A 27,874-nucleotide genomic window follows, 5' to 3' on the forward strand; every position below is an offset into this window, starting at 1 on the left:
AAATTCAAGGAAATTTTATCTAACAATGTCATCCCTTTTTTATTACTGCTTCCCCAAGTTTGATCATGCAATATCCAATATCAATAAACATACACTTCTTTAAATTCACAATCTAGAAGGGGGCATAATGGTGTACATCATCGAAGGGAGGTCCTAGAACAGGGCATAATAAATATAAAATTCTCAATATCTATCATTACTATTGTCCAGAAACTTCCTTACCAGTGATGACCATCCCCACTAGGAGTATAAATTTAACAAATTAGTAGAATGAGCACAACAATAATGACAGTTGAAAAGAAAAATCCACACCTCCCTCAAGTCTAACCTGAGTTTATGTCAAAACTCTGATTGAAATCATCTGTCTAAAAGTAAGCTCTCCATTTATATGGAATTCATCTATTGGAGAACGAAGATGTAATCCTTTTCAACGTTAAGAGCGAGAGAGCTTTGATTTATTCCTTTGCATTTTGAAGTCATAATTAAGCACATTGAATTCCCTGCTACTTTGATCTTTATCATTATAATGAACTCCCTGGCAAATGTAACTGACTGTCTACAAATCAAATTTATATTCTGTTTCATTACAAATTACAAATAGAAACTGAGTATGCGTAAGTGAAATATTTTTGGAATCTATCAATGGACTTCCAGTAAGGAGCATCGATCAGGTGTCAGAAGTCATCTGTCAGTGCAGCATTCCATATATAATGGCAACTTATTTGATGCGTCAAGAATAGGAAAATAGGACTGTTTTCCATTCAAACATACTGAAAAAGCAAACTGAGAAGCTTCACAAAAGAAAAATATTGTTTTACTTTCACAAAGGCTTACTCCTTGGGGCCTGAGCCTTAGCACAGTGGTAAAGCCTTTGCCATGCACGCGCCCAATTTGTAACCCACTGGTATTCAATCCCAGGCATTCCATATGGTCCAGGAGAGCCTGCCAGGAGTGATTTCTGAGCACAGAGCCAGAAGTAAACCCTGAGCGCTTCTTGGTATGGCCCAACCCCACCACCAGACCCAAACCCAAACCCAAACAAAAGCAAAGGCCTACTCCTCAAGGTAACGGCACACTGGCACCTGAGCTTGAATCAAGTCTCAAATCAAAGAGTTTGACACTCAATTATGAGATGGCAGCTTCCAGAAACCTAGAAAGAAGCTATAGATATTACTAACATAAAATGTTATCATAGAAAATCTACTCTGATAATCTGAAGGTGCTCAGAGTATGAAGGATTACATGAAAGAATAGGTGTGGTATCAGAATTGAATCCTAAATGTTGTATTAAGCATTGGCAAATGGAGAGGCAAATGTTGGGAGTACATAGGGCACTCCAATCATAATGGTGGCATAGAAAGAGACTAATTCTGCAAATCATCCAGGTCTGACTAACACTTAGAAATTTTCCAATACAAGGAATTTTTTTTAATTGGCAGGGCAAGCAATAGCACTGGTGCTTATTCTTGGATCTATGTTTAGAAATCATTCATGATGGCTTTGGGGACCATATGGGATGCTGAAAATCAAACCCTAGTAAAGCAGCATAGAAAGCAAATGCCTTGTCCACTCACTGTCCTATCACTTTGGCCATAACCAGGTATTTTTAATGTTATAATTGGGAAAACTCATGGAATATATATACTATATAATAGGTAGGAGAGGCTGAAGCTGGTTCTGAGAATATTAACAGCTGATTTCCAAGGGTAGGGCACATAGGAAGATGTGGGTGTTGAAAATAAACATATCTAAAAGAATAAATAAAATGAAATTTTAAAAAGGTTTCTGAAAATGCCTTTGATTGCTAAATAAGAATTTCTGGAGACGGGTTTTATTTGTAGACATTTAAAAACTCTGGGTGATTATTAATCGGAATTTAGTTTGAAAATGGGATAAAAATACAGGATTTATATATTTAGATAAGAAAAATATATAAATCATTGACATCATGTATCCAGCATGTAATGAACAATCTTCTAATTATTCTGAATAAGCCATAAATGTTATTTCTGTCATCTCTAATATTGGTTAACAGGTGCTATGTTACAAATTAGCTGAAAATTAACCAATTAAGTAAGAAAAATGCATTGGCCCAAAAGATTTCTGAAAAACCAGTACCTGATGTAGTTCTCACAGTGAACTTATTAGAGGGCTCAGTATTATCTAACTTTGAAGTTTGTCTGTCCTTAAATTGTGCAAAATCTTAGAATCATCATGCCTTTTCCTCCCCGAATTATTGAATTAAAACTATAAAGTGTAATTACTTCAATAACAATTAAATTATATAAAATCCTATTTTTATAGAAATTAGTGTTCTCACAAATGATATACTTGTACACTTAATAATATTAATAATGTATTAAATAACATTGATCTACTATCCAAAAGATAAACTTTTCATGACAAATTCTTTTTTTTCTAATGACATACTAGAAGAAAATTGAGATTGAAAAATGAATAAAAAGAAAAAATGTTTGTTGATAGTTAAAATCCTCAGAGGAAGAAAATCTTAAGTAAATTGCATAAGCCATTTATATAATTCTCGCATCATAGACTCCCAACTGGGAGGCTCTGAAAGAAAAAGACAAAATCTTTTCATTAGAAATAAAAGGTAGTAACATGCCCTGCAATTTATATCAAATCCCCTGTAGTTTATGCCAATTTTCCTGCCTGGTTTTTACTGGAACTTAGCAATTTAATATTGGTTAAAGAGGAAAATATCTCTGGATGACTGGTAGGAATTTTTTCACAAACATATATACATATGTACATAACATACATACATAGTGCAGGAAAGTTGGTGGTGGGAAAGTTGGTGACAAGAAAGTTGCACTGGTGAAGCAAGGTGTAAATTTTATGAATGAAATCAACTATGAGGATGTTTGTAAACATGATTTTTAAATACAGATATTAGAAAAAATAATAAATATTATCAGTAACTTTGGAATGAAAAGCTATTTAAAAAGAATTCTAAAATAAGAAAAAGAATAATAAAAAGTCAAAAGAGGTTAATGGAGAGCTCACATGAGGGTCCAAGGTAGGGTTGGAGCAGTTTCATGGATTGTTATTTATTTTGTTTTGTTTTGACTGTGATTGGGTTTTGATTCATACTGTATTTAGGACTTAACACCTGGTCTGTGCTCAGGGATCACTCCTGGCAGTCCTCAATGAGGATTGAATCAATTGAGAATGGGTTATCTCAGTGCTTCTCAATTATTTTCTGTCATGCCCCCCCCTAGGAAAAAGAAAACATATTTCATGCCCCCCGAGCTGTTGTAAATAGCTTATTAATAGTTTATTAAAAAAACTTTAACCTGCAAAACAAAAATATATAAAAATAATTTGAGCTGATTTTTTAATCAGAGGTGATGTCTGGATTAATAGCTACAATGAGCACATTTTGCAATGCATAGCTTTTCCAAACGGGATTTGAAGCCGGACACAGCAACTCTCAGCTCCAGAGACATACAGAGACATAAACACGGGGCTTAGCTTGTTATGACAGTGTTTGCCGAGGTCAAATGCGCCCCCGTTTACGGAGCCTTGTGCCTCCCCTGGAGGGCGCACCCCACTATTTGAGAACCACTGGGTTATATGAACAATAAGTTATGTACCTGCTGTACTAACTCTCCCAATCCTAAGCAGGTTTTAGTTTTTATTTGTTATTTAACTATGAATCAGTTTTATAGCACTTGGCAACAATATATTTTGCTCTGAAGTATTCAGGATTACATAGTGGGAGGGTTTCATTAACTACAAGGACCTCTATGAGACATCAAGCCTGGGCCTTACCCATCATAGAAGATTATTAGTGGCGATGTTTCTGTATAATCCAGGTCACTATGGATAAAACTTGAGAGAGAGATAGAGAGAGCAAGAGTGAGTGAGAGCGAGAGCAAGGAACACTAAAGAATGAAGCTTTATTTGTTTTTGTTTTTTTGGGGGGGGTTTGGGGGGGTCACACCCGGCGGTGCTCAAGGGTTACTCCTGGCTGTCTGCTCAGAAATAGCTCCTGGCAGGCACGGGGGACCATATGGGACACCGGGATTCGAACCAACCACCTTTGGTCCTGGATCGGCTGCTTGCAAGGCAAACGCCGCTGTGCTATCTCTCCGGGCCCGAATGCAGCTTTCTTAAAATCTCACCAAGAGGGGCTGGAGCTATAGCCCAGTGGATAGGGCATGTGCCTTACACATAGCCTATGTGGGTATGATCCCTAACATCCCATACGATTCCTCGAGCACTTCCTAAAATGACCCCTGAGCACAGAATCAAGAGTAACACCCTGGAGAAGAAGTGGTAGCACAGAGGTAGGATGTTTGCTTTGCACAGAGCTAACCTAGGACAGATGTGTTCGATCCCCCCCCCCCAGCATCCCATATGATCACCTAAGCCAGGAGTGATGTCTGAGTGCAGAACCACGAGTTACTTCTAGGCGCCACCAGATGTGTTTAAAAAAAAAAAACAACACCAAACCAAACAAAATCTCACCATGAATGATTTACCAAAGATACTGTCTGTGAAATGATAAAATTTTAAGGAAAGTAGAAGTTACTAAGTTTCATTTTTTTGTGGTTGTAATAACTCCTCAGCATAGTTGTCATTTGCTGATACAAATGATACACCAGTCTTATTGCATGCATGTTAAAAGTTTATAGATACTGTATATGTATGAGGTATTTCTATCCCAGTAAGAGAGATGAGATTTCTGACCCCACTTAGGGGCTCAGAAATGGCCTTGAAGGTGTGACTCTGCTATTTCAAAGTTCAGTGCCTCCTCCTGTACCCAGACAAATTCTACCTGCGACCTAGTGTCTCTGATCTCTGGTACTAACAGTGATTTTTATTTGCATTGCAGTCACATATGTAGGAGCACTGCACCTAAAGTGTGGGACGCCCCCTCCCACAAACAAGATAACTGGAAGTTACAAGTTCCAAAAAATCAAATTACCTAAAACAGCAATAAAGGCATTGCACAAAGTGTTTGCATTGCATTATTTCCTTCTTCTACTCCCACCTTTATTTCCCTACCAATTGCTCTGTGAAGAGTGTTTCTTTTGAAAGTGGCAGGGAAACTTGGAACAGTTCTCATAAATATATCCAAATAACTTTTAAGTGCTACAGGTGAAAATATTCTGATTCTGCAATCAAAGACACTCATAATGTGTACCTTATTTTAATACCAAGTACCTCTAATGATTAATGAATTCAATGATCCTCTATTCAAAACACGGAAGTTTCTTATCTTGCTATTCAGAATATGGTCTCAAAATTAGTATCCACAGCAACTAAATGGCTGTTACCACCCACAGATTAATCTCATTTATGCCAGTTACTCAATTATGAAACTACTAACCCCACTCTCTGGAGAGTTTTTGAGTCAATATTGATAACCAATTTCCTAGTTCTCTGTTTTCTTATAAACTGCATTTTCTCATATGTGGGTAAAAATATTCTCTCCAGTGAAGTAGAAAGAGCAACTGCTTTCTCTCCTCTACTTCTTTGTGTCCCCAATGGCAAAGAGACAATACAGGGGTTAAAGTTAAAGCTTACACCCCAGTGACTCTAGTTTAGATTCCTGGCATCACACACAAGGCAGGGTTAGAGGGTCTCAAATATGTAAGACGGGCACTCTACCACTGAAGAATACATTTCCTGGGCCCTAAACTGCACTTTTTCTTTTTCTTCTTTTGATTTTGGGCTACACTGGCTATGCTCATAGGTTACTCCTGGGTCCTATCTCACAGTTACTGCTTGAGAGAATTCAGGGGAACATACGCAGTGCTAATGATCAAATCCAGGTTGGCCACAGGCAAGGCAAGCACCTCTCCTGCTATATATCTCTCTGGCCTTCCTAAACTACAGTATTTTGTTTAATTCGAGGTCACACCCAGCAGCACTCAGGGCTTACTCCCAGCTTTGCAGTCAGGGATCATCTGGCAGTGCCAGGGAATCATATAGGATACCAAAGATCAAATCTAGGTTGGTCACATGCAAGATAAGCTACCTGCTGTACTATCTCTTCAGTCACTAAACTGTACTTAACACAAGTAATTATTTAAGATTACACAGAGTGAAACATTAATTTTTTAGTGCATTAGATAGAACCCAGGGCTGTTGCTTTGCATTTTCTTTCACCCTACATTGCTAATATAAACCACTGCTTCCAATGCCATTGAAGTTTTTGTCCAAGAAATAAAAATACTCATATTTGAATATTTTCTAGTTCAGTGGTCTGTTATTTTGCTATATATATTTTTCATTAAGGCACTGAGATTGAGTTTCAGATATATAATATTTCAACATCATTCTCTTCACTAGTGTCCACTTCTCTCCACCAAAGCTCTGGTTTCATCCCACCCACCAGCTAGCCTCTATGACAGGCATTATTTTGGTTGCTTTGTGTATTTCTATTTTTGGCACTGTTGCTTACAATACTGTTTGTTAGTAAGAGAGTTTTAGGCATAACATATTAGCACCTCCCAGCACCACCTCCTCTTCTACTGAATATTTTAAAGGAGGGAAAAGAAAACCTTTGGACTCACTAATTGTATCATTTTAAAAACTGACTCCAATTAATTTCTGAACACCTATGTTCTTATTTATCCATTTAAAAGTCACTTCTTAGAGTACAGAGCCAAAGCTCTGAGAGTGCCAGGCAGTACTAGCATACTAAGGTACATAGCTGGAAAATGGGGTTCATATCCAGAATTCAACCATGGTTTGTTTATTCTGTAATCCCATGATTTTTTAAAAATGAAGCCCAGATTTCCAACATGATTAGCACCTTTGCCCTTCTTTCTGTTACTTGAGGAATGAAAATACCTGAACATAATTGGTGTATGCTTCTGTTCAGTAAAAATTGGATGGAGAAGCAGCTGCCCTTACAGGCAGGAATTCCTGTTCCAGTGCACTAACACCATCTGTCACTTATTACCTCTTATGGCAACCTTCTTCCTGATTCCACTCCCATTGTCTGTATTCCTGAGTGAGAGAACTGGTTGCATTCAAACCCTAATGTTTATCAGCAACTTGGCATTGGGTATGTTACCTATATTCTGCAAAAGCAGGCTATACAGCATGGAAAAGAAAACTGATTGTCTCCCAAGATAAATAAATAAAAACATTTACAAGCTATAGGATGTTTGTAATTTCACAGGCAAATGGAGGACAGGAGAGAAATAAGATGAAGGATGGCAGAAAATTATTGACAAAAAGATAAAACAGGGGGCATTTAATTTTACAGTTCCACATACATCATGATGTAATATTATTTATATCAAATAAAAAACTAAATACCTTTATTGTATTGTCAAGTAATCTCATAAGAAAATGACTTTTTAAAATGTATTTGCTTTTAAACTACAAAGTAATATAAAATTTTTGTTCTACCATTAAAGCTTTCATAACCAATAAAGACAAATAAGTAGGTTCAATCAAACCTATTTACTGAATGATTTACCCTAAAGATACCAGTAATCTGGTTGAGTAATTGGGTTTGTTCCCCAATATTAACAGGTCCATGGGAGAGGCTGTCTTTCTAACAGGAATCATAATTTCTGAATGTCAATGCTTATATTTAATTCAAATAAGAATTCTCAATTATTCAAATTAGAATTTTTCCTCCTTCTATATACATAGTTATCATTACATATGTATATGCATATATGACTGAGGGATTATAATTTAAGCAATAATGAAATCATTATTTCATAGTTGCCTATGTAGTATGCTTATGTAGCATTTCTACATAATGCCTCATTATTCCAGTAACTTCCCTCTCACACAAATAATATCCATTATCCTAGTCCCTTCACTTCACACACAGAATAGATTTTCTGGTTCTTTTTTTTTAGCATAAAGATCCAAGTTTAAATTTTAGCTCTTTTATTATCAAGTGTATACCTGTAAACATTATTCATTTCCATAAATCTTGAATTCTTGCCTAAAGGTGGGGGAGGGCTGGGCAATGATCCTTATACTCTATAATAGAGCTGTTAGAATTAAGTAGCATAATGTGTAGAAAGCAATTAGCAGAGGGACTGGAGCTCAGTGAGTGTACAATGAATGTTAATAACCATTATTTTAATTCAGAGGGACCAAGGTGAGGCAGAGGCAGTGTGCATCCATAATGTTATCTCTGTTAATAGCAGAGTGGCCAGAAATATGAACCAAATAAGAAGGAAAATGCCCTTGGCATTAGGCAGCTCTTGAATTGGCTTTATTTTGCTAATAGAGATTCTATAGTCAGAAGTCATATATGTCCCAAGATTTCTTGGGACATTTTATCCGTCTTGCCTTTTCCTTAAACAAATCATTAAAGATCCAAGTGCCACCAAACTTAAAGAAGGCACTGTATGAATTTATATAATCATTGCCTACCTATATGAGCCTTATATTTCAGAAAAATACTAAATATGGGCAATTTACATTATAGTTTTAAATAAAATACTTATAATACACAAGTTATTATGTAATTAAATAAAATACAAATATATTTTTTTGATTTTTTTGGGTCACACCCGGCAGCACTCAGGGGTTACTCCTGGCTCTACGCTCAGAAATCACTTCTGACAGGCTCAGGGGTCCATATGGGATGCCGGGATTTGAACCACTGTCCTTCTGCATACAATGCAAATGCTTTACCTCCATGCTATCTCTCCAGCCCCAAAGTAAAAATATTTTAAAATAAAATTATATTATTTAAAAAAAACACATAGTATTTAGGCATTTTAATATTTACATAGGTAAACTACATAATAACTGAAAGAAAGAGGATTTTAATATTTGCCTTTCTACAGTGATCACAACGATTTCCAAAGAGCCAATGTAATGCAATGACCTAGAAAGATAAAGGCAACAATTTAAAAGTTCATGTAAACAGCATCATGAATTTTGCAGGCTGAGCTCTTCAAATCCATCCTATGTATTAAAATATTTCTAAAGAAAAATAAACTTGTAGACAAGCTAATAAAAATGTAAAATCTAATTGCATAATAAAGAAGTATATTTTCAATCAAGAATTCATTTTCATCTATAAACCTGGAAAAATAATGGATAACCTTCCCTCCCTTCAAGAGAACTTGCTTAAAATATCTTTCTTTTTTACCGTTTGAAAAAATTAATATCATTTATTTAACTTCAAAAATATCTCTGCATTCTAAATAGACACACAAAATTAGCAATATGTTGTAAATCGTTTAGTCCAGAAGGTTCTGAACTCCCATTGGTATAGTCGCTCTCGACTTTGCTGACAATAAAGAGTTCCAGAGTCGGTTGTAAAAAAACGTTGATAATTACCCCCCCCCACAGGACAACAAATAACTCCCAATAGTTCTATCAGCTGCCCCCCCCCTTTTCCATAGCTAAAAATGACAGCAGAAAGCTAGGTCACTATATACACAACCCGCAGCTTCAAGGACGCCCACTCAGGGCCCAGAGTTCAGTCTCCAGCTTCATTCTCCCTGAGCAAGACCCCACAAGGCATCGTTCCACCTCCCCCATACCTCAAACAGCAAATTGGTCTCCAAGTTATTGCTGTATTTTATTTTATTTTATTTTTTTTTACAAATTATAGGTATGTACAGTTGAGAATTTAACATTTCTAGACAGGCACCATACACTTATCACCATGTAACAAATGAAAAGAAAATGTGAGAGCAGAGAGAACACTTTAAAATGCCTTGTCATATCAACAGCAAAGTGCACAGTGAGAACATATGCCTCTTCTTTTAAAAAATGTTGGGAAATATGTTCAGCTTTGATACAGTTTTGGGGTACTCCAGAGACCCATGGCCACTTCATGTAAGTCACTGACAATTCCTAAAGCACTTTTGAGACAACGGTATGACTTATGATAAAGAGTTTGAGGAGCAGATTTTCCTCCTCCTCCTCCTCCTCCTCCTCCTCCTCCTCCTCCTCCTCCTCTATTTCTTCCTCCTTCTCTACATTTTCTTCTTTCTCTTTCTCCTCCTCCTCTTCGACTTCCTCTTCTACCTTTTTCCTGACAACTTTAGCAGTAACTTTGGCACCACTTCAGTGACATCCTTCTACTTCTTCAGCTTCACCGGTGACCTTGTTGTAAGGTTGCTTTGCTATACATCCGAATGGAGATGCCAAGGGCATGAGCGATAGAACAGTGGTAGGGTGTTTGCCTTGCACGCAGCCACTGAATGGACCTTGGTTCGATTCCCGGCATCCCATATGGTTCTTCGAGCCTGCCAGGAGTAACTTCTGAGAGCAGAGTCAGGAGTAATCCCTGAGCACCATGGTGTTACGTTCCCACCCCCATCCTCACCAAAAAACAAACAAACAAACAAACAAACAAATAAACAATGGAGATGCACAGTTCATAGACTTGAACTTGGGGTGACACTCTGAATATAACAAGAAGAATCCAAATGATGGTCTTTGGAGGCACTAGAACTAGGGTCTTTCTTGCCATCCTTGGCTGGTCCATTATCTTTTATTTTGCAGTCATAGAGAACTTTGCCATCTCATCAAATATGAACTTCTTCCCAGACATGGTCTTCCACCTCTGAGAGCACTTCTTGGAGAACTCTACAACACTTACAGGTACTTCAGGGGTTTTCTTTTTATGTTCCTCTCTGCAAGTTTGCACAAGAAAGGCACAAGCCAAGGTCTTCTTTGGTTTCTTGGGATCACCTTTAGACATCTTGACTATATTGTTCACTAGTCTGGCAAGCACAGGGCACAACTCATGGCCCACTGATCCCCAGCCTTGTGCTCTCTACCTCCACTGAACTCTGCTTTAAATACCTTATTAAAAAAAAAAAGAAGATATCTTTTTGAGGGACTAGTGCGATAGCATGGCAATAAATAAACAGGGTGTTTTCCTTGAACATGGATGACCCAGGTTCAATCCCCAGCATCACACATAGTTCCTCTAGCCTTCCAGGATTAATTTCTAAGTACAGAGACAGGAGTAACCTTTGAACGTGCCAGGGGTAAAATCTAAACCAAAAATTAAATAAATAAATAAATATCTTTTTAAAATAGAATGTCTATACCTATATAAAATAATAGAAGTATAGAACAGAGAAACCAAGCTAAACAATAATAGAGGTTCAAAACTTTCATATTTTGACAATACTCTACATTTGAAGACTACTCAAAGTATCAGTTAATTGCTCAGAGAGGAATATAACCATCAAAATTATGAAGAAAGGTATTTTTATCTAGAGGACATAGAGCATATATCTATGCTCAGGATATATAAAAGAATACATCAGGTTACTGAGTAGTACCCATTATTAGAAACCCACTTTTTTATCAGATGAATTGTGCCTTCAGGATGTGACCTTCATTGGCCATAGGGCTATAGATATACTTCAGTGAATTCAACCCCAAATGATCATGATCCAAATCATAATAGAGTGTTAATTTGACACAGATTCGTAAAAAGAACACTATAAGGATACAGAGGTATAACGTGGGTTTATGTGGCAAGCTAAAGATAACCAAGAATTTTTACTCAACTTCCAGAAACCAGGAATGAGCTCTGAAACAAATTGTCTCACAATTCAGGTAAGAACTAACTCTGTCTACACCTCCATCTGGTGCCTCTGTCTTCATAATTGAGACAATAATGTTCTATAGCTTAAGCAATATAATTTTTGGTACTTGGTAATGACAACCCAACTAATCTAAGTATCATATTTTTTCAAGAAAAAAACTGGTAAGCAAAGATGCTTTGAGACAAACAAGTGAGATACATGTTCTAGAGAGAACATTGGTCTAAGAGAGACAAAAACAGATAATTGGGGTAAGTTTTAGTTATTAATTTTGCTTCCATTCTTGTAATTTTTTTGTTTTGGGGCCACACCTGATGACACTCAGGGGTTACTTCTGGCTATGCACTCAGAAATTGCTCCTGGCTTGAGGAACCAGATGGGATGCCAGGGGATCAAACCGCGATCCACTAGCCCATGCATGGCACTTATGCCATCGCTCCAGCCCCCATTCTTGTAATTTAAAATAAATGATTACTTAGTATTAACTGAATCTAAACATCAAAATATAAAACATAATATATTTCATATATTTGAATCAGAGCACTGATAGGAGTCGCAAGATATCAGAGATGGTGCAGTTTGAAATACTGCCTTTGTTACTTACTAACCAGCTCTGTTATTTTGAGCAAGAGGACCTTGTAAAATCATTTAAGACAAGAATTAAATTGTATATAGAACATAGGAATCAGTAAATAGTACAGCTTGCTATATAACAATATTAGGATCTCATTAGCTTACAGTCATTCAAGTGAACTTAGACTATTTGTTATGGTTATGACTTTTTAATACAAGGAAATATAATTTTCATAAAACAGCTTTATACATTTATAGTCAAGGATGCACGCACACAACCTGTGTCTAGAGTACTAAGCTAGTGCTTGCCAATTCAGTCTAATTACTCTTTCCTTGCTAATACATTTTCCAAAAATTACTCTTGTGCTTTAATTTAGGCAAACCTACCTGCTCTTTTTTTTTTGTTTGTTTTTGTTTTTGTTTTGTTTTTGGGTCACACGCGGCGGTGCTCAGGGGCCACTCCTGGCTGTCTGCTCAGAAATAGCTCCTGGCAGGCACAGGGGACCATATGGGACACTGGGATTCGAACCAACCACCTTTGGTCCTGGATTGGCTGCTTGCAAAGCAAACGCCACTGTACTATCTCTCCAGGCCCACCTACGTGCTCTTTTAATGCAAACACAATATATGTACATGCATAAGGTTATGGGGTGAAAAAAGAGAGAAGAATGAGAAGTAGTGGGGAGAAAGGAGAGGAGAGGGGAGGAGAAAAAAGAGGGGAAAGAAGGAAAGGAAGAGGGAAGGAGAGGAGAAGAGGAAGGGTTAAGAAGAAAAGGAAGAGGAGAAGGGAGGAGATAGGAGAAGAGGAAACAAGGAAGGAAAGAAGGGAGAGTAAGAAGGGTAGATGGGGGAGAGATTATTGAGGATTATTAAGAAAAATATTAGAAAAATATCCTAGTGAACTTCCTAATTTATTCTTTCCATACACTAGCAATAAAACAAAAATTGCAGGCAAAAGAACAAAAGAAAATACTGAAGTGAATGCTTGGTGTGCTATCACTCTGTCATGGTCTTGTTTAATGAACACATTAAGAAACCTGCAATTTATCATTATTTCTACTCTAAGGAATAAAAAAGAACTAGAAAGGTTAAGTGATGTGCCTGATGTGTTTAGCCTATAACTGGTGAAAGTGAGAGTCAAACCCAATTATTCTTTCTCTACCAAATAGAAACAGTAATAAATTCAGAAATCAAAACCAAAAATCCAGAGACCAGAGTGGTACAGTGAATTTTTGCATGTAAAAAGTCCTGACTATATTCCTGACACCACATGATCTTTGTTGCATGACTGAGTGTGGCTCCTGGTGACAGGTCCAACAACTAGTAAAGCCTGTGACACTTGGCCAAACTCTGCTGCATCACTCATCAGCACTGATGATGACCTCTAATTAAATACATAGTAAGCCAAAATAATAATCAATTAATGGCTTTAAATAATTTAAAAAAAGAAAAAATACAAGATTTACACTTTAAATTTACATCCTATGGCTAGAAAACAGAGCTTCTCAACCATTAAATAAATAATTAGCTTTAATGCAACTAGCAATTTCAAATGTTCTTTTAACTAATGGATTATATGTCCTTTAAAGTAAAATTTTAATAAATATGTGTGTGCATATATGTAGTAATGCCTCTTTTAAAATAGCTTCAAAAACTGATATTATTTTAACAACTAACATTCTTATACAAACTCTTGTAATTTATTATAAAATGTGAAAATAATCTTTCCTCAAGCGGCAGTTAATGTAATGCATAAGACGTGAAACATATAGAAAATATTTTCCTACTACCTACTAAAGTTTTTTATTTAATTTTTATTTTGACCAAAGTGGATTACAAAATCTTTTTAGGAACATAATGACATTGAATCAGGGGCATTCTCACCACCAATGCTGTCCTCCCTCCATCCCTGTTCCCAGTATGCATCCCATATCCCCCTTCTTTACCCCCTAGGTTGCTAGTATAAGTGGTCCCCTCTGTGTCTAGCATGTTGTAGATTGGGTGTCAATTCTATTGTTTAAGTCTGATCATTTTTTTATTTCTACTTAATTTTCATATGACTGTCTGGTCTTGGTACCTTCATTATTTTCCCCTCAGTTTGTGAGATGGAACAAGATGATTCAAATTATGTGGTTCTATTTGAAAGCAAGAAAAAAATAAAAGAAAATGGGGCAAAAATCAAACAAGCAAAAATGGGAGGAGTCCTTCTAGAGAATATATATATATATATAATCAATTTAAGAGAAGAAAAGAAAAAAGAAAAACATAGCAATACTAAAATAAATAAATAGATAGATAAAAACTCGAAAAGCACCACAGCAATAAAGACACCAACCACACAATAACCACGGTTCTGAAAATAAAAACAAAACAAGCACACAAAAAAAGAGAGAGAAAGAAAGAAAGAAAGAAAGAAAGAAAGAAAGAAAGAAAGAAAGAAAGAGAAGAAACAAAGAAAGAAAGAAAGAAAGAAAGAAAGAAAGAAAGAAAAAGAAAGAAAGAAAGAAAGAAAGAAAGAAAGAAGGAAGGGTGGAGGAAGGGAGGAAGGGAGGAAGTAGTAAGGAAGGAAGGAAGGAAGGAAGGAAGGAAGGAAGGAAGGAAGGAAGGAAGGAAGGAAGGAGGAAGGAAGGAAGGAAGGAGGAGGAGGAAGGAAGGAAGGAAGGAAGGAAGAAGGAAGGAAGGAAGGAAGGAAGAAGGAAGGAAGGAAGGAAGGAAGGAAGGAAGAAGGAAGGAAGGAAGGAAGGAAGGAAGGAAGGAAGGAAGAAGAAGAAGAAGAAGAAGAAAGAAGAAAGAAAGAAGGAAAAGAAAAAGAAGAAAGAAAGAAAGAAAGAAAGAAAGAAAGAAAGAAAGAAAGAAAGAAAAAAGAAAGAAAGAAAGAAAGAAGAAAGAAGAAAGAAAGAAAAGAAAGAAAAGAAGAAAGAAAGAAAGAAAGAAAGAAAGAAAAAGAAACCCCATGTGAAAAAAAAAAACAAAAACAAGCAACAAACAACAATAACAAAACCATAAAAAATAAAATAAAAGGAAAAAAAAACAGGGGCCAGAGAGACAGCGCAGAGGTAAAGTGTTTGCCTTGCATGCAGAAGGACAGTGGTTCGAATCCCAGCATCCCGTATGATCTCCTGAGCCTGCCAGGAGCAATTTCTAAGCATAAAGCCAGGAGTAGCCCCTGAGCGCTGCCAGGTTTGACCCCCCCCAAAAAAATAAAGTTAATTTGTGCTTCTCTTTTTTTTCTTGCATAGGCACAGTAAATATTGGGGAAACCTAGCTAAAGTTTTCTAGATTCAGAGAGAACAAGTATTTATTGGTTCATCTGATAAAGAATTTTAATGTCTTTATTTATTTATCCAGTTTTCTGTTATGAATGTTATACTTTATTTACCATTATAGAAGACATACGATGATACAGGAACATACGTAGTTTTGTCTAAGGTTTCTACACATTCATTTTTTTTTCATGTAAACATAACTTGATGTCATTAAAATCTCTACAAACTGGGTTGACTTGCCCATAATTTCACCCAAGGGCTATTGATGAATTTAAGGTATGTTCTCTGAAACCAGCACGATTAAAATCACCATTCAATTCCATACTAATTAATTTTTTTCTACCTTAAAATTTGCCGGGGTTTCCATTCTTCACCTGATTATTATGATCTACGTCAGGGGTGGCTCCTGGCCAAAATGAAAGCGGCTCTGTGCCTCTTATCATTATTTTGTAGACTGTGGCTCTTTGCCAAGTTTGGATTTTGTTCTGCTGCTTCCAAGGAGGGACCTCTGAGGAGAGATCTCCGAGTGCGCAGTTCGCCCCCATGCTGCGTCCTCCCGTCTCCCATCTCTCAGAAACAACTGCACAGGCCAGCGAGCAGGGGGACCCGTGTGACACATGTTGGGTCACATCTGGCCGTGAATTCTTAGTGTGGAGGACGCAGCACACCCTCACCATCACTGCAGGATTTTGGCCCTCATTCAAAGTCGCAAAATGCAATATGTATTGAATAGATTATTGTTAAAATTATATGTTCTTGTGCGTTTGTCTGTTTTGGCAGGTCACTGCGTGGTGTGGCTCTCTGACTCTCACAGTTTAAAATTTTGGCTCTTTGTGTCTAATTTGTTCGCCACCTCTGATCTACGTGGTGATTTTCCACAAGTTTTACTTGCCATCTAACTCTTTTACCTTCTCACTTCTTCTGAATTTCAAGGTCAGGAAGGACTCTGGGTGGAGGCAGGTATTGTGTGTGAGTGAAAACTAACTGTTTATGAGGTACAAACAAAGACTTTAGGTAAGTTAAGGGCATGAAAGCACAGACAGGCAGTCTCATCATACACCAGATGGATGGTGTAAGTATTTATTAAAACTACAGGGAGTATGTCTTTTCATTTGGCATAAAAATTCTTCAGAATAACAAGTCCAGGGAATTGCAGTTCACACACATGTCATATATTTCTCTTACATCCATAACTGAACGTTTTAATAAATTTAATTTGATAATGTATAAAATAGAAAAATGTATTTAAATGTTCATAATTTTGTTTGATATGTATACACTTTCAGAACTTTATGGAACTCTTTATAAGCATATCTTACATACAATAAATATGTATGTATATATCAATGCATCTATAAAAAAGATCTTGAAAAGATTTAGAAAATGCATATATAGTGAATAAAATTTTGTCATAAAATATGACTACTTAATGAGTCTGAGTTCACTCAATGATTCTCCTCAGAGAACTTCAGTAACAATACTCACCAAATCTCAAATATCTCTTAGTTCTCCTTGAAAAATTACATATGCTACCTTAGTGGAAGAAGTATGCTAAAAGGCATAATTTAACTTCCACCAGATGTGCACTCCTTTCACCCAGCCTTAAGAGACTATAAGTAATTGCCTTTCCAGTGCCTAACTAGGGATTAATAAAAGAGAGCTTATTGTAAATCTCATGATACACTCCATTCAAACAATAAAAAATAGAAATTACAGTGGGCATTTGACCTTTGCAAGCCAATGATATGGTCTGGTGATAATAACTGTCCAAAATGAAGCATTATTCAATCTCTTGGAGTGCTAGATTAAAGTCTTTGAGCAAATAAACTAAAATGGCCCTATACAAAGGCATTGGGTCTTGGGCTCTCTGGTGATAAAGTAAATTTGTTGATAAGAATTATGAAAAAACAGCACTATTGTAACCATGTTGCATAAAGTAAAATTTTTAAAAAATAAAATAAACTGGACCAGAGAGATTAGAATCCAGGGTAAAGCTCTTGCCTTGCATATAACCAATTCGGGTTGGTTTCCTGGCATCCCATATGGTCTCCTCAGAAATGATTCCCACAGAGATAGGATTTAATCAGGAGCACAGATAAGTTAAAACTACCATTGATGTGACAATATCACTCCTAGAAATCTATCCAAAGAATGCAAATATATTAATTCAAAAATTTATGCACACTTATGTTCATTGTAGTGTGTTTCATAGTAGTGATTCTCTGGAATAAGCTCTGTGCCCAATGACACATGAGTGGATAAAGAAGTGATATGTGTGTGATATATGTGTATGTACATATATATACATGTACATATGTACAGTAGAACACTAAACTATAAAAATAGATTAAATGTTGCCTTTTACTGCAATATGACTTTAATTAGACGGGATCATAGTAAATAAAATGTATGAAAGAGATACAAATCAATTGTGCAGAATATAAACAAAAAAACAACAAAGAATAGTCAATATTTAGTGGGGAAAAAAAAAACAAATTCTGACCACATAATTGAGGTGAAAAGCAGGTAAAGGTGGTGTATTGAAAGAGTCTATAGAACTGAGCTGCAGCTGGAGGTATTTGTTTGAGGTTTTTTTTTCAGCCACACCCAGTGACTATCAGGGGTTACTCTTGGCTATGCGCTCAGAAGTCTCTCCTGGCTTGGGGGACCACACGGGGCGCAGGGGATTTGAACCGCGGTCCGTCCTAAGCTAGCATGCAAGGCAGATGCCTTATGGCTTTCCTCCCGCCACTGAAGGTATGTTAGCAATTCGGTGGTTAGTAAAATTATGTAACATTGTTCTCCTTAAAGACATAAGCATATAGACTCATAAACCATCCTATTTCTATAAACACATATAGAAAGTAACTATAAAATTAAAGAAAAAGAATGAATTGATTGAAAAGCAGAAAGTGAATGCAGAATAAGAACAAGCAGGAAAAGTAATCAAGGCAGACATTGGCAATACTGTATTAAATCAGCCTGATTCATTGTCTTAAATTCAATATGGGAGACTTGGCTTTACTCACTCATCACATTTTTGATGTCATATTTGAGTTATTTCTTCCTATTTCTTTCCATTTCTTCTTTCCTAGTTCTTCCATTTCTCTAATAATTGAGTAAATTATTCTTCTACAACCAAGATAAACCAATAATGTGGACTCAAAAATATCTGTATTCATGTTCTTAGAGACTTTCTGCTAGTTTCTACTAATATTTTTCTTTCCTAAATCTAAAAGAGAGATGAATTGCCCAAATTACCAAAGTATTACTTTACATCTTCTTCTGTTTTCTCATCATTATTACTATTATCACTGTCACCTTCTATTTAATTTTTAGCACGTACATTATTGCCCTTTTATAAAATGTATTTATTTATATTCCAATTGCACAACATTTTTGTCACTATTTGAAAGGCTGGTAATTTATAGTTAAATCCACTTGCATGAAGCTTTAAAAATACATCATATCCTCAATCATAGAAATCTTCTCAAAATTTAATAAGTTGTATGTAAGAATTGCCTGTCTTGTTTATACTTAGAAATAAAAGCTGTCTGACTCATGCACAGATTTCTTTTTAAAAGTAGAAAAATGAGACGAAGTTATTAACAAATTAAGATCTTTTAAACGTGAAGCTTCGGTGATAATAGTAAAGTGGTTAGGGTGCTTGCCTTGCACACAATTAACCTGAGTTTAATTCCTGGGATCACATATGGTCCACCACTATGGCCAGGATTGTTCACTAAACACAGAGCCAGAATTAATCCTAAGCATTGCTCCATTTGTTTTCCCCAAAAATAAACATAAAAAGATATTCCATATATCTTCTAAAATTAAAGCTACTCATGTTTCATTAGACTTATTCTATCTTGTTAATAATCAACAGAAAATAAAACTGAATATAAAAATAATGGATGTATATTGAACTCATCTCATACTAAAAGCACTCCTTAACATTTCCATAAAAGGCTTTAGAGTGGTTGAGCTAAACACTTCAGAATAAGATAGAATCTACCTTTTAAAATTCCTTTGAAGTCTAAGGATAAGGTATAAAAAGTGCCTGGAACATTGAAGGAAGCAAAAAAAAAATGTATAGCATTTAAGGCAAATCAGTTTGTACTACTCAGTTTTTGGTTTTGCTATTCCCTACAATTTTGTCCTTGATGAGCTAGTTAAAATTCTTAAATTTTATGATGAAGTGTGAATGTGAGAGACATACAGATTCACTGAAATGGTACATGGAAAATACTGAAATGTTGTGCCTTGATGAACCTAGAAAACAAATGTATCAACAACTACTGTTAGCTCTCTCATCAGAGTGATAAAATGGTAAATTTTAGCATAATATAGTAGAGTACTCGTGTATAGTAACATGCTTAACTGTATTATCAATCATGTTATGAATGCTATTAATGCTATTAATATTAAGTAAGAATTAGAATGTTTGACTGGCAAAGGACAGTTCAGAATTGCATTCAGAAATTTTTTTCATGCAAAAATTAGTGTCTTTATTTAAATCAAGTAGACATATATTTCACATGTATCTTTAGATTAGCTGGCTTCATTTAAGGATAAGAGAGGCATAGAAGAAAGGTAGAATAGAGGCACAAAATCAAGTATCTATAGAAAAAATGGAATAGCAAAATTGGATGTCAAAATTTTAAAAATAAGAAAGACCAGAAAAATTGATAACAGCAGTTAATTCTATAGTCCAGAATCCAGACTTCATCAATGTTGGAGATTGTATCATCCAAGAAATATTTGGGGGAGATAAAGGCCTTCGGATACTCTTACACTTGTAAAAATATTTTTAGAAAGCAATGCGTTCATTTTGCATCTCCCCATATTCCTCTATACACAAATCCAGAAACTTGAGAAGAGTCTAAAGGAAAAGAATGTGCTATCATAATTTTTACAAAGGGAAAGGAAACAGGCCAATTTCTACTGGGAAAGTATGAAAGTTGCCAAATACTATGATCTTGTAGAAGGGTAGAGATATAGTACAGAAGATAAGGCACTGCCTTGCTCAAAGATGCAGCAGTGAAAGAGTAAATTCTCCAGCCCTACATATGGGATCAGAACTACATGACCACACTGAGTTTACTAGCAAAAATAAATGAGAGGAATATGGAAAATAATATCAGATTTTGGTAAATGACTAATAATAAACTTGAAAAAAATCTTAGAGACTTCACCATAATGCTATTGGAAACAATAATTCAATACAGTAAAGTAGCAAACTACAGAATAAATATATATTTCATAGATATCCAAAGAGGAAAAATATCATGAATACAATCTTATTTAAATTTGCATAAAAATGATTTGAATCTCTAGAGCCGGAGAGATAGAGTTCGGTGAGCTAGAAGCTTGTCTTGCATGTAACTCACCTGGGTTACAGCCCAGCATCATATATGATCACAAGGAGTTATCCTCAAGCACAGAGCTTGAGAAAGCCCTGAACACTAAGTGTGGCCCCAAAAATACGAAACAAAACGATATCAACAACAACAACAAAAATAAGTACTTATAAATTAATTTAACAAATAAGGTAAAAAGTTACTTATTAAAATCTATTATTGAGGGGCCGGTGAGGTGGCGCTAGAGGTAAGGTGTCTGCCTTGCAAGCGCTAGCCAAGGAAGGACTGTGGTTCGATCCCTTGGTGTCCCATATGGTCCCCTCAAGCCAGGGGCAATTTCTGAGCACTTAGCCAGGAGTAACCCCTGAGCATCAAACGGGTGTGGCCTGAAAAACCAAAAAAAAAAAAATCTATTATTGAAATAAATAGATGACACAGGAAACGAGAAAATATTTCATATTTGGGGCTGGAGACGTGGTGCTAGAGGTAAGGCGTCTGCCTTGCAAGCGCTATCCTAGGACAGACCACGATTCAAGCCTCCAGTGTCCCATAAGGTCCCCTTAAGCCAGGGGCGATTTCTGAGCGCATAGCCAGGAGTAACCCCTGAGCGTCAAACTGATGTGTCCCAAAAAAACAAACAAACAAAGAAAATATTTTATATTCTTAAAGAAAGAAAGTATTTTATATTCTTGAACAAAAGAATTAACATTGTTAAGTGATCATTTTATCCAAAATACAGAGTCAAAGTATTATAAGTTTATTCAAATTCCAATAGCACTTGTCAAGAAAATAAAACAAAAGATATTAAAGTATGTTTGGAACCTGAACATTCAAAAAATATTTTGTTTTGTTTTTTTTTGGGGGGGGGCACTCCTGGTGGCACTCAGAGGTTACACCTGGTTCTGTGCTCAGAAATCACTCCTGGCTCGGGGGATCATATGGGATGCCGAGGATCAAACCCTCATCTGTCCTGATTTAGGTGTATGCAAGCCAAACACCATACTGTTGTGCTAGCACTGTGGCCCCGAAGTCAAAAGAATCTTGAGTTTAATTTCCTAACTTTAAAAATTCAGATGTTCAGTCTACTGGAATCAAATGAAAGCCCAGAAACAGAACTTTGTTATATTCTTACTCAGTTTACAATATTGCTATTGTGGCCCCTTAGCAGTGGTCCAGGTGTGACCCTGAATATTGCCAGATATGCCCCCCACCACTCTCTCAATTCCCCCCATATAAAAGAAAGATCTGTGGCAGACAGGTTCAGTAATATCTGAATTTTTCAGAGTAAATCTAAGAACTGGAGAAAATTCATTGTTATTTGTTTTTAACCATTTCCAAGTGACTTTTGCTATATTTGCTAAATTTATTTTATATAAGGAAATAAATAAGATAACCCACACCACATTTAGTGCTGAGTTCTGAATTTCTGTTCTGACTAAAAAAAAATAGTGAAAAATCCTCTGACTTAGATCATTTATGCAGAGATTAAGGATTTGGGAATTTGCTTCAAAGTCTTTGAAACTGGCTAAATTTTCCCCCTGAAGGCTCAACTTTTATATGTTGTTTAGAATTTATATCTACTTTATTTATAAATCAAGCACACACACATAAATTACATATTCTCTCTAATGCCATAAATTCAAATTGGTTGTCCTTAAAGGTAGTTAAACTGTAGGTTAAATGTGAGTTGTCTTAATAATAAGTGAAGCCATGTGCATAAATGAAACAAGTAATGTGCCTGCCATATCCCTGCTTATCATAATGGTACCTTACCCTCTTTATTTTCTCCCTGCTGCGCCTCAAATCACGTTCACCAGAATAAAAAAAATAAAACAATTTATCAATCAGTAGAATTCACTTATTCTTTACTCTATGTACAAATTACATGCACATCACCCATATTTTACTTTGTTTTTAGAAAAAATTTTACTGCACTCTGTATACTACATTGAAATCTAACTGAATGTATTTGTCTGTGTGAATTAAAAAAATTAAACTTATTTTTCCTAATTGTCAATTTTATCACATATAAGAATGAACTACATTTTTCTCAATTAAATTTAATAGAACTAATTACTCATATTTAATTTCTTTTCTTGGTTTTGGATCATACATATCAACAATGCTAAAATCTTATTCCTTTCTTTGTGCTCAGAGATCACTCGTGATGTTGCTTGGTACATATGAAGTGCCTGGGATCAAATCAGGATATGCAGTATGCAAGGCAAACACCTTAACACCAGTATTTTATCTCTGCCATCTACTTTCAGATCTTGACCTTTATATCTATATATAGTAATTTATATATTCTTTATTTTATTTTGGCACTGTTATTTACATAGGTATTTACACTAAATTTTTAGGCATATAATGTTTCTATTTAGAATTTCACCACCCAGCTGTCTACTATTGGACTCATATTCCTCCTATCCCACCCCCAACAATGTGATGCCTTAAAAATTACATTTTTAAGTTTAATAGTTATAGTTTGAATACCATGCTTATTGTCATAGTGGTTTACATACATTAATGCTTTGTCTCTGCACCATAGATCCTTGCCCCTATTTACTTATTTTTATGAACAGTATATCTTATTATGCATAAATCAGACTTAGACCACGTTCCTATTTACTTGATTTTACATATTTTAAAAGTAACATTGCAAATGAATATCTTTTTATTATATATGCTTAGAAATACCTGTTTCACAGCATAAAATCCTGGGAAATATTTATGGTTTAAATACACATAAAGACTATTTTGCTCTAGCCAAAAAAAATAAAACTGGAACTTTTTAGTATTATTTCCTATTAATTTACCATTTTTGCTCTCCACTTACTACTGACTATGCACTTTGACACTAGAAGAGAGATTATAGAGTCAGACAATTTTTTTTGGTATATGATTAGTAACTTTGATTGGGATAGGTTCCTGTTCTAAGAGATAGATCACTTAGGGACTGGAGAGATAGCATAGATGTAAGGCATTTGCCTTTCATGCAGAAGGACGGTGGTTCGAATCCCAGCATCCCATATGTTCCTCTGTGCCGGTCAGGGGCGATTTCTGAGCATAGAGCCAGGAGTAACCCTTGAGCACTGCCGGATGTGACCCCCCCCCAAAATTAAAAAAATAAAAACAAAACAAAAAAGAGATAGATCACTTATAATTGCACTTAGATATGGTTATAATAAAACACAGTGGAATGTTCAACATTTATAATTGTATATGAACTGTACTATTTTATAGTAGAAAGAGAGAGACTCGAGCTAATCTCAATACAATTGAACATTTAGCCTATAAGAGAGAACTAGTGGCACTGATAACAGAAATGGATAAAAGCAGAGGAAAAAAACACTTAAAAGTTGGTACAGATGTCAAGTAACTTCCTCTTTTATAATTTTAAAATTGATAATAAATTTTATAACACCTTTATTTAAACCACAATGATTACAAACAAGACTGTAGTTGGGTTTCAGTCGCAAAAGAACACCCCCCTTCACCAGTCCAACATTTCCACCACCAATGCCCCCATCTCCTACTCCCACCCCCATACTGTATTCGAAACAGGTATTCTACTTCTCTCACTCATTAACATGGTCTTGGTAGTTGATAGCAATTTATTTTCTCCAACTGCGCTTTCCTCTCTTTGAGGTAAGCTTCATATTGTGAGCCGTCCTTCTGGCCCTCATCTCTGGGCATCATTACAATAATGTCTTTTATTTTTCTTAAAACCCATAGATAAGTGAGACTATTATGTGTGTGTCACTCTCTCTCCATCAGAGTCAGAGAATTTAAGTCCCCTTCTAGTGTGCTAAACTTTCTCAGTTACTAACCTTTTATATCTCTTGTTCTCATTTTCTACCTTAGTCATTTATAATGTAGATCAACTGACTTTTTTATTTAATCTTTTTGTCCATTAATCAGGTTCTTTTTCACCAAGGACAGACTATAACTGATTTATAAGCAAAATCTCCTCCTCTTGAAGCCCTAAAGGCCTAAGAGAGAAATTTTAGAGGATTGGCCACATAATCCCTCAGTGCTAAGGGAATTATTCCTGGCTCATATATTTAGAAATTAGAAGTGTCCTTCGAAGATGCTCAGGGGGACCATAAACAATGCTAGGGATTTAAAACAGGGGTAATCAGGATACAAGGTATGATTCTTATCCCCTTTACCATCTCTTTGGCCTTGTAAAATATTTTTAATGTAGTAATCTTTTCTCTCTGTCTTTCTCACTCTTCCTCTCATTTTTTTTCTCTCACACACACATGTTCACATGCTGAAAAAAGAAACAAATATAATGGTATATCCACATTGTAATGAATGAATTAATAGAAAACAAAGACCAGGTAGAAAATTTTTGAGAGAGCTCAAAAAATTTTATTGAGAAAAAAATTTAATATGAGCCTAAAAGACAAAAATTTAATATATTAATATACTCTTAGAGTATAATCAGAAATATTAAAAAACTAATGTAAAAGCTTTAGAGAGAATTGATAGTAATTGGGATTGTTTTACAACTTAAATGTGCAAAATGGTTTTCTAAAGATCCATCTTAAAATACAAGAATCGCAACATTTTCATTTATTCCCAGACAGCTATGTTTTTTTTATACAAATGCATTCAAAGTTTGAAATATATACCTGGAGAAAATTTTGTGATGAGTAGTAACACATAATAGTGTTACAATGAGTTTGAAGAGAATGAGAATTAATATTTCAGCTGGGCAACAAGGCGAGACAGATGAGATCATAATAAAAAAATTGTGTTAGGTTTTTGAATTTAATTTGAAAGATAATAGTTTGTGGAAGTGAAATGATTATTTTGATGGAAAAAATATACTTCCATGGGGAAATATTTTTTGAAATAGCTGAATAAATGATGTGAGTACAATATTCTGAGGAAGTCAAAGGAAAGTTTCTTGAATTTTATTTTATTCAACTATTTTTACTTGTTTAACTTGACCTTCATGACAGCAGGTTTTAAAAGAGTTATTCCAGAATCTCTAGATCTGAAGGTCCTTGAACCTCTAGCTGTGAGGTTCAGCAAATGTATGTATGTCACTTGACATTTATGCATTATATAACAGGTTAAGATTATCCTATAGATCATCCCTGTAAATATAGCCCAGAGATTTGTTTAGTCAAATGAAATGCCAGGCCTTTGTAGCTAAAATCTGGGAGGACAGAGCAGACACTTACATAATTTCCCGCCTAGTTTTGTCTAATTGCCTGTGATTAATGCTATATGATGGGGTGAACTTTTTGTTCAGATAGATTCACTGCCTTTCAAGAGCTCCTAGCATGAGAGAATGTGTGACCTGCAGACTTCACTCTCAATAACCATCAGTCCAAGCCCAAAACACACATTGCTCTGTGGCCTAGTGAGGAACTATTTCTGGGCTTCACTCATCTGTGAACAAACAAGTTGCCCTAAGATTGAATCGTCAGTTTGTTTTGTAAAAAGAACTAAGCAGAACAACAATTTCACTTCCCTAATCCCACATGCAAAGACAAAAGATGTGAAAGTGCAAAGATGTCAGAAGAATTATCAGGTTGTTTCATGAAATGGACAAAGAAGAGTCCTAAAAACTCTAGCCCAAATGCAACATGATGCAAAGAAGGCCCGAAATTGGGAAGAGTATTGGGTAGTGGAGATCCACAGAGAAATCTCAAGTAACTCACTATGGAGAGGTCAGAATTTAGAAAGTAAGGTGGAAGGAGCAGAACCCATCATTCCTGGCATCTGGGCACCTCCCAGATGCTCCCAAGAAGCGCTAAGCATCACCACCACCGTGGAGCTGTCCAAGTCCTGACCAACTTTCTGAGCTTTCTCAGTCCCGGTTCCCTCCCTCCTCTGGAGCCCGGCAGCTCCCACCACCGTCCAGGTGACAATCCACGCCTTGGTGGCTGTTCCATTCCCACCTCCCGAGGAGACGCCATTCCTTTCCACGGTCCCTGTGCATGCATGTTGGTTAGCAAAAACTGAGGTGAGATGACACCTCGTCTGCACGTCCACACTCCCACCTCCGAGCGGGGATCCCCGAATCTGGGCACTAGAGCGGGGATGCTGAAGGAGGCAAATTGCCCAGATCGGAGCAGACCCGCCTCATTTGAGTATCACGCAGCAGCTCCGGTGGGTCTCCAAGGCGCCCCGCAACTCACCAATTCCAGGGTTCTCAGGAAGGCGAGGGGCTCCTTTAACGCCTGAAAGGTGCCTGCTGAGGCCAGCTTGGGATGAAAGAAGCAAAAAGAAGAGAAAGAGAAAACCTTAGGAGAAAGCTTAAGGGTCCCGCAGCAGCACCCTGTCCCAACCAGGTTGCTTCTGGTTCTACCTGACTCACGGGATCCATCGTTCGTCCTGGTTTGCGCCTCGCACCCTTGCAAATGAAGTTCCAGGAACACTAGTGTGCTCGGTGCTCAGGGTCAGGACTCCTGCTTTCTCCAAGAGTCGGGGTGGATTGGCCTGGAAGCTGCACCGGGAAGGGGGGAACCGGAGAAAGGCAGGGTGGGCTGGCTGTGCGCACAGAAAAGCCAGCGAGCCCTGGAGGAGATCAGAAGCCGCCCAGGGGTAGCCTGCCAAGGGAAGAATTGGAGTAGGGGGAGAGGCGGGAAGGGGGAGGCAGCCCAGGCGTCCTGTGCATGCTGCAATTGGCCAGCTGCGAGCTCCAGAGGGGAGGGCGAGAGGGTGGGCAAAGTGGGAAACCGCAGGCATTGGTAGCCGCTCAGCTAGCAACTGGGCCCGCCGGCTCCTGGCAAACTTTGGTACTGTGGATTGGGGGAAGCAGACTAGTTTTTAAGCAAGCTGGTTCGCTGCCTGAGAAAGAAAGGGGTCCCAGGGTAAGAAAAAGGCATGCACAGTTTACATGGAGGCGGGGGATGTGACAGCTCTGGAGATTTGTGAACACCAAAAGAATTCTTCTATTCACTTTAAGTATGCATGGAAAGCCAACCGATCCTCTGGCTAGGCTGAAACAGATATTGCAAGGTAAACAGTCCCCTTCCCTTTTGTTTGTTTTTGGATCACACACAGCTGTGCTCGGGGGTTACTCCTGGCTTTGCGCTCAGAAATCGCTGCTGGCAGGCACAGGGGACCATATGGGATGCAGGGATACGAACCACCTTCTGTCCTGGATTTGGTT

General features: G+C 36.7%; 1 protein-coding gene across 1 annotated transcript in view; it reads right to left on the reverse strand.

Annotated features, from left to right (window-relative positions):
- SYNPR (synaptoporin) overlaps window positions 1-27,362 on the reverse strand; it is a 360,846-nt gene extending 333,484 nt beyond the window's left edge. Inside the window, exons 1-2 of the mRNA XM_049777116.1 lie at window positions 27,068-27,362; window positions 26,898-26,963 (exon numbers count right to left, since the gene is read on the reverse strand). Coding sequence (XP_049633073.1) covers window positions 26,898-26,963; window positions 27,068-27,085 — 84 coding nt within the window. The 5' untranslated portion in view covers window positions 27,086-27,362. The remainder of the gene's footprint in view (window positions 1-26,897; window positions 26,964-27,067) is intronic.
- Window positions 27,363-27,874: the final 512 nt, after the last annotated feature.

Source organism: Suncus etruscus, chromosome 7 (assembly GCF_024139225.1).
Source record: "Suncus etruscus isolate mSunEtr1 chromosome 7, mSunEtr1.pri.cur, whole genome shotgun sequence".
Classification (NCBI taxonomy): Eukaryota; Metazoa; Chordata; class Mammalia; order Eulipotyphla; family Soricidae; genus Suncus; species Suncus etruscus.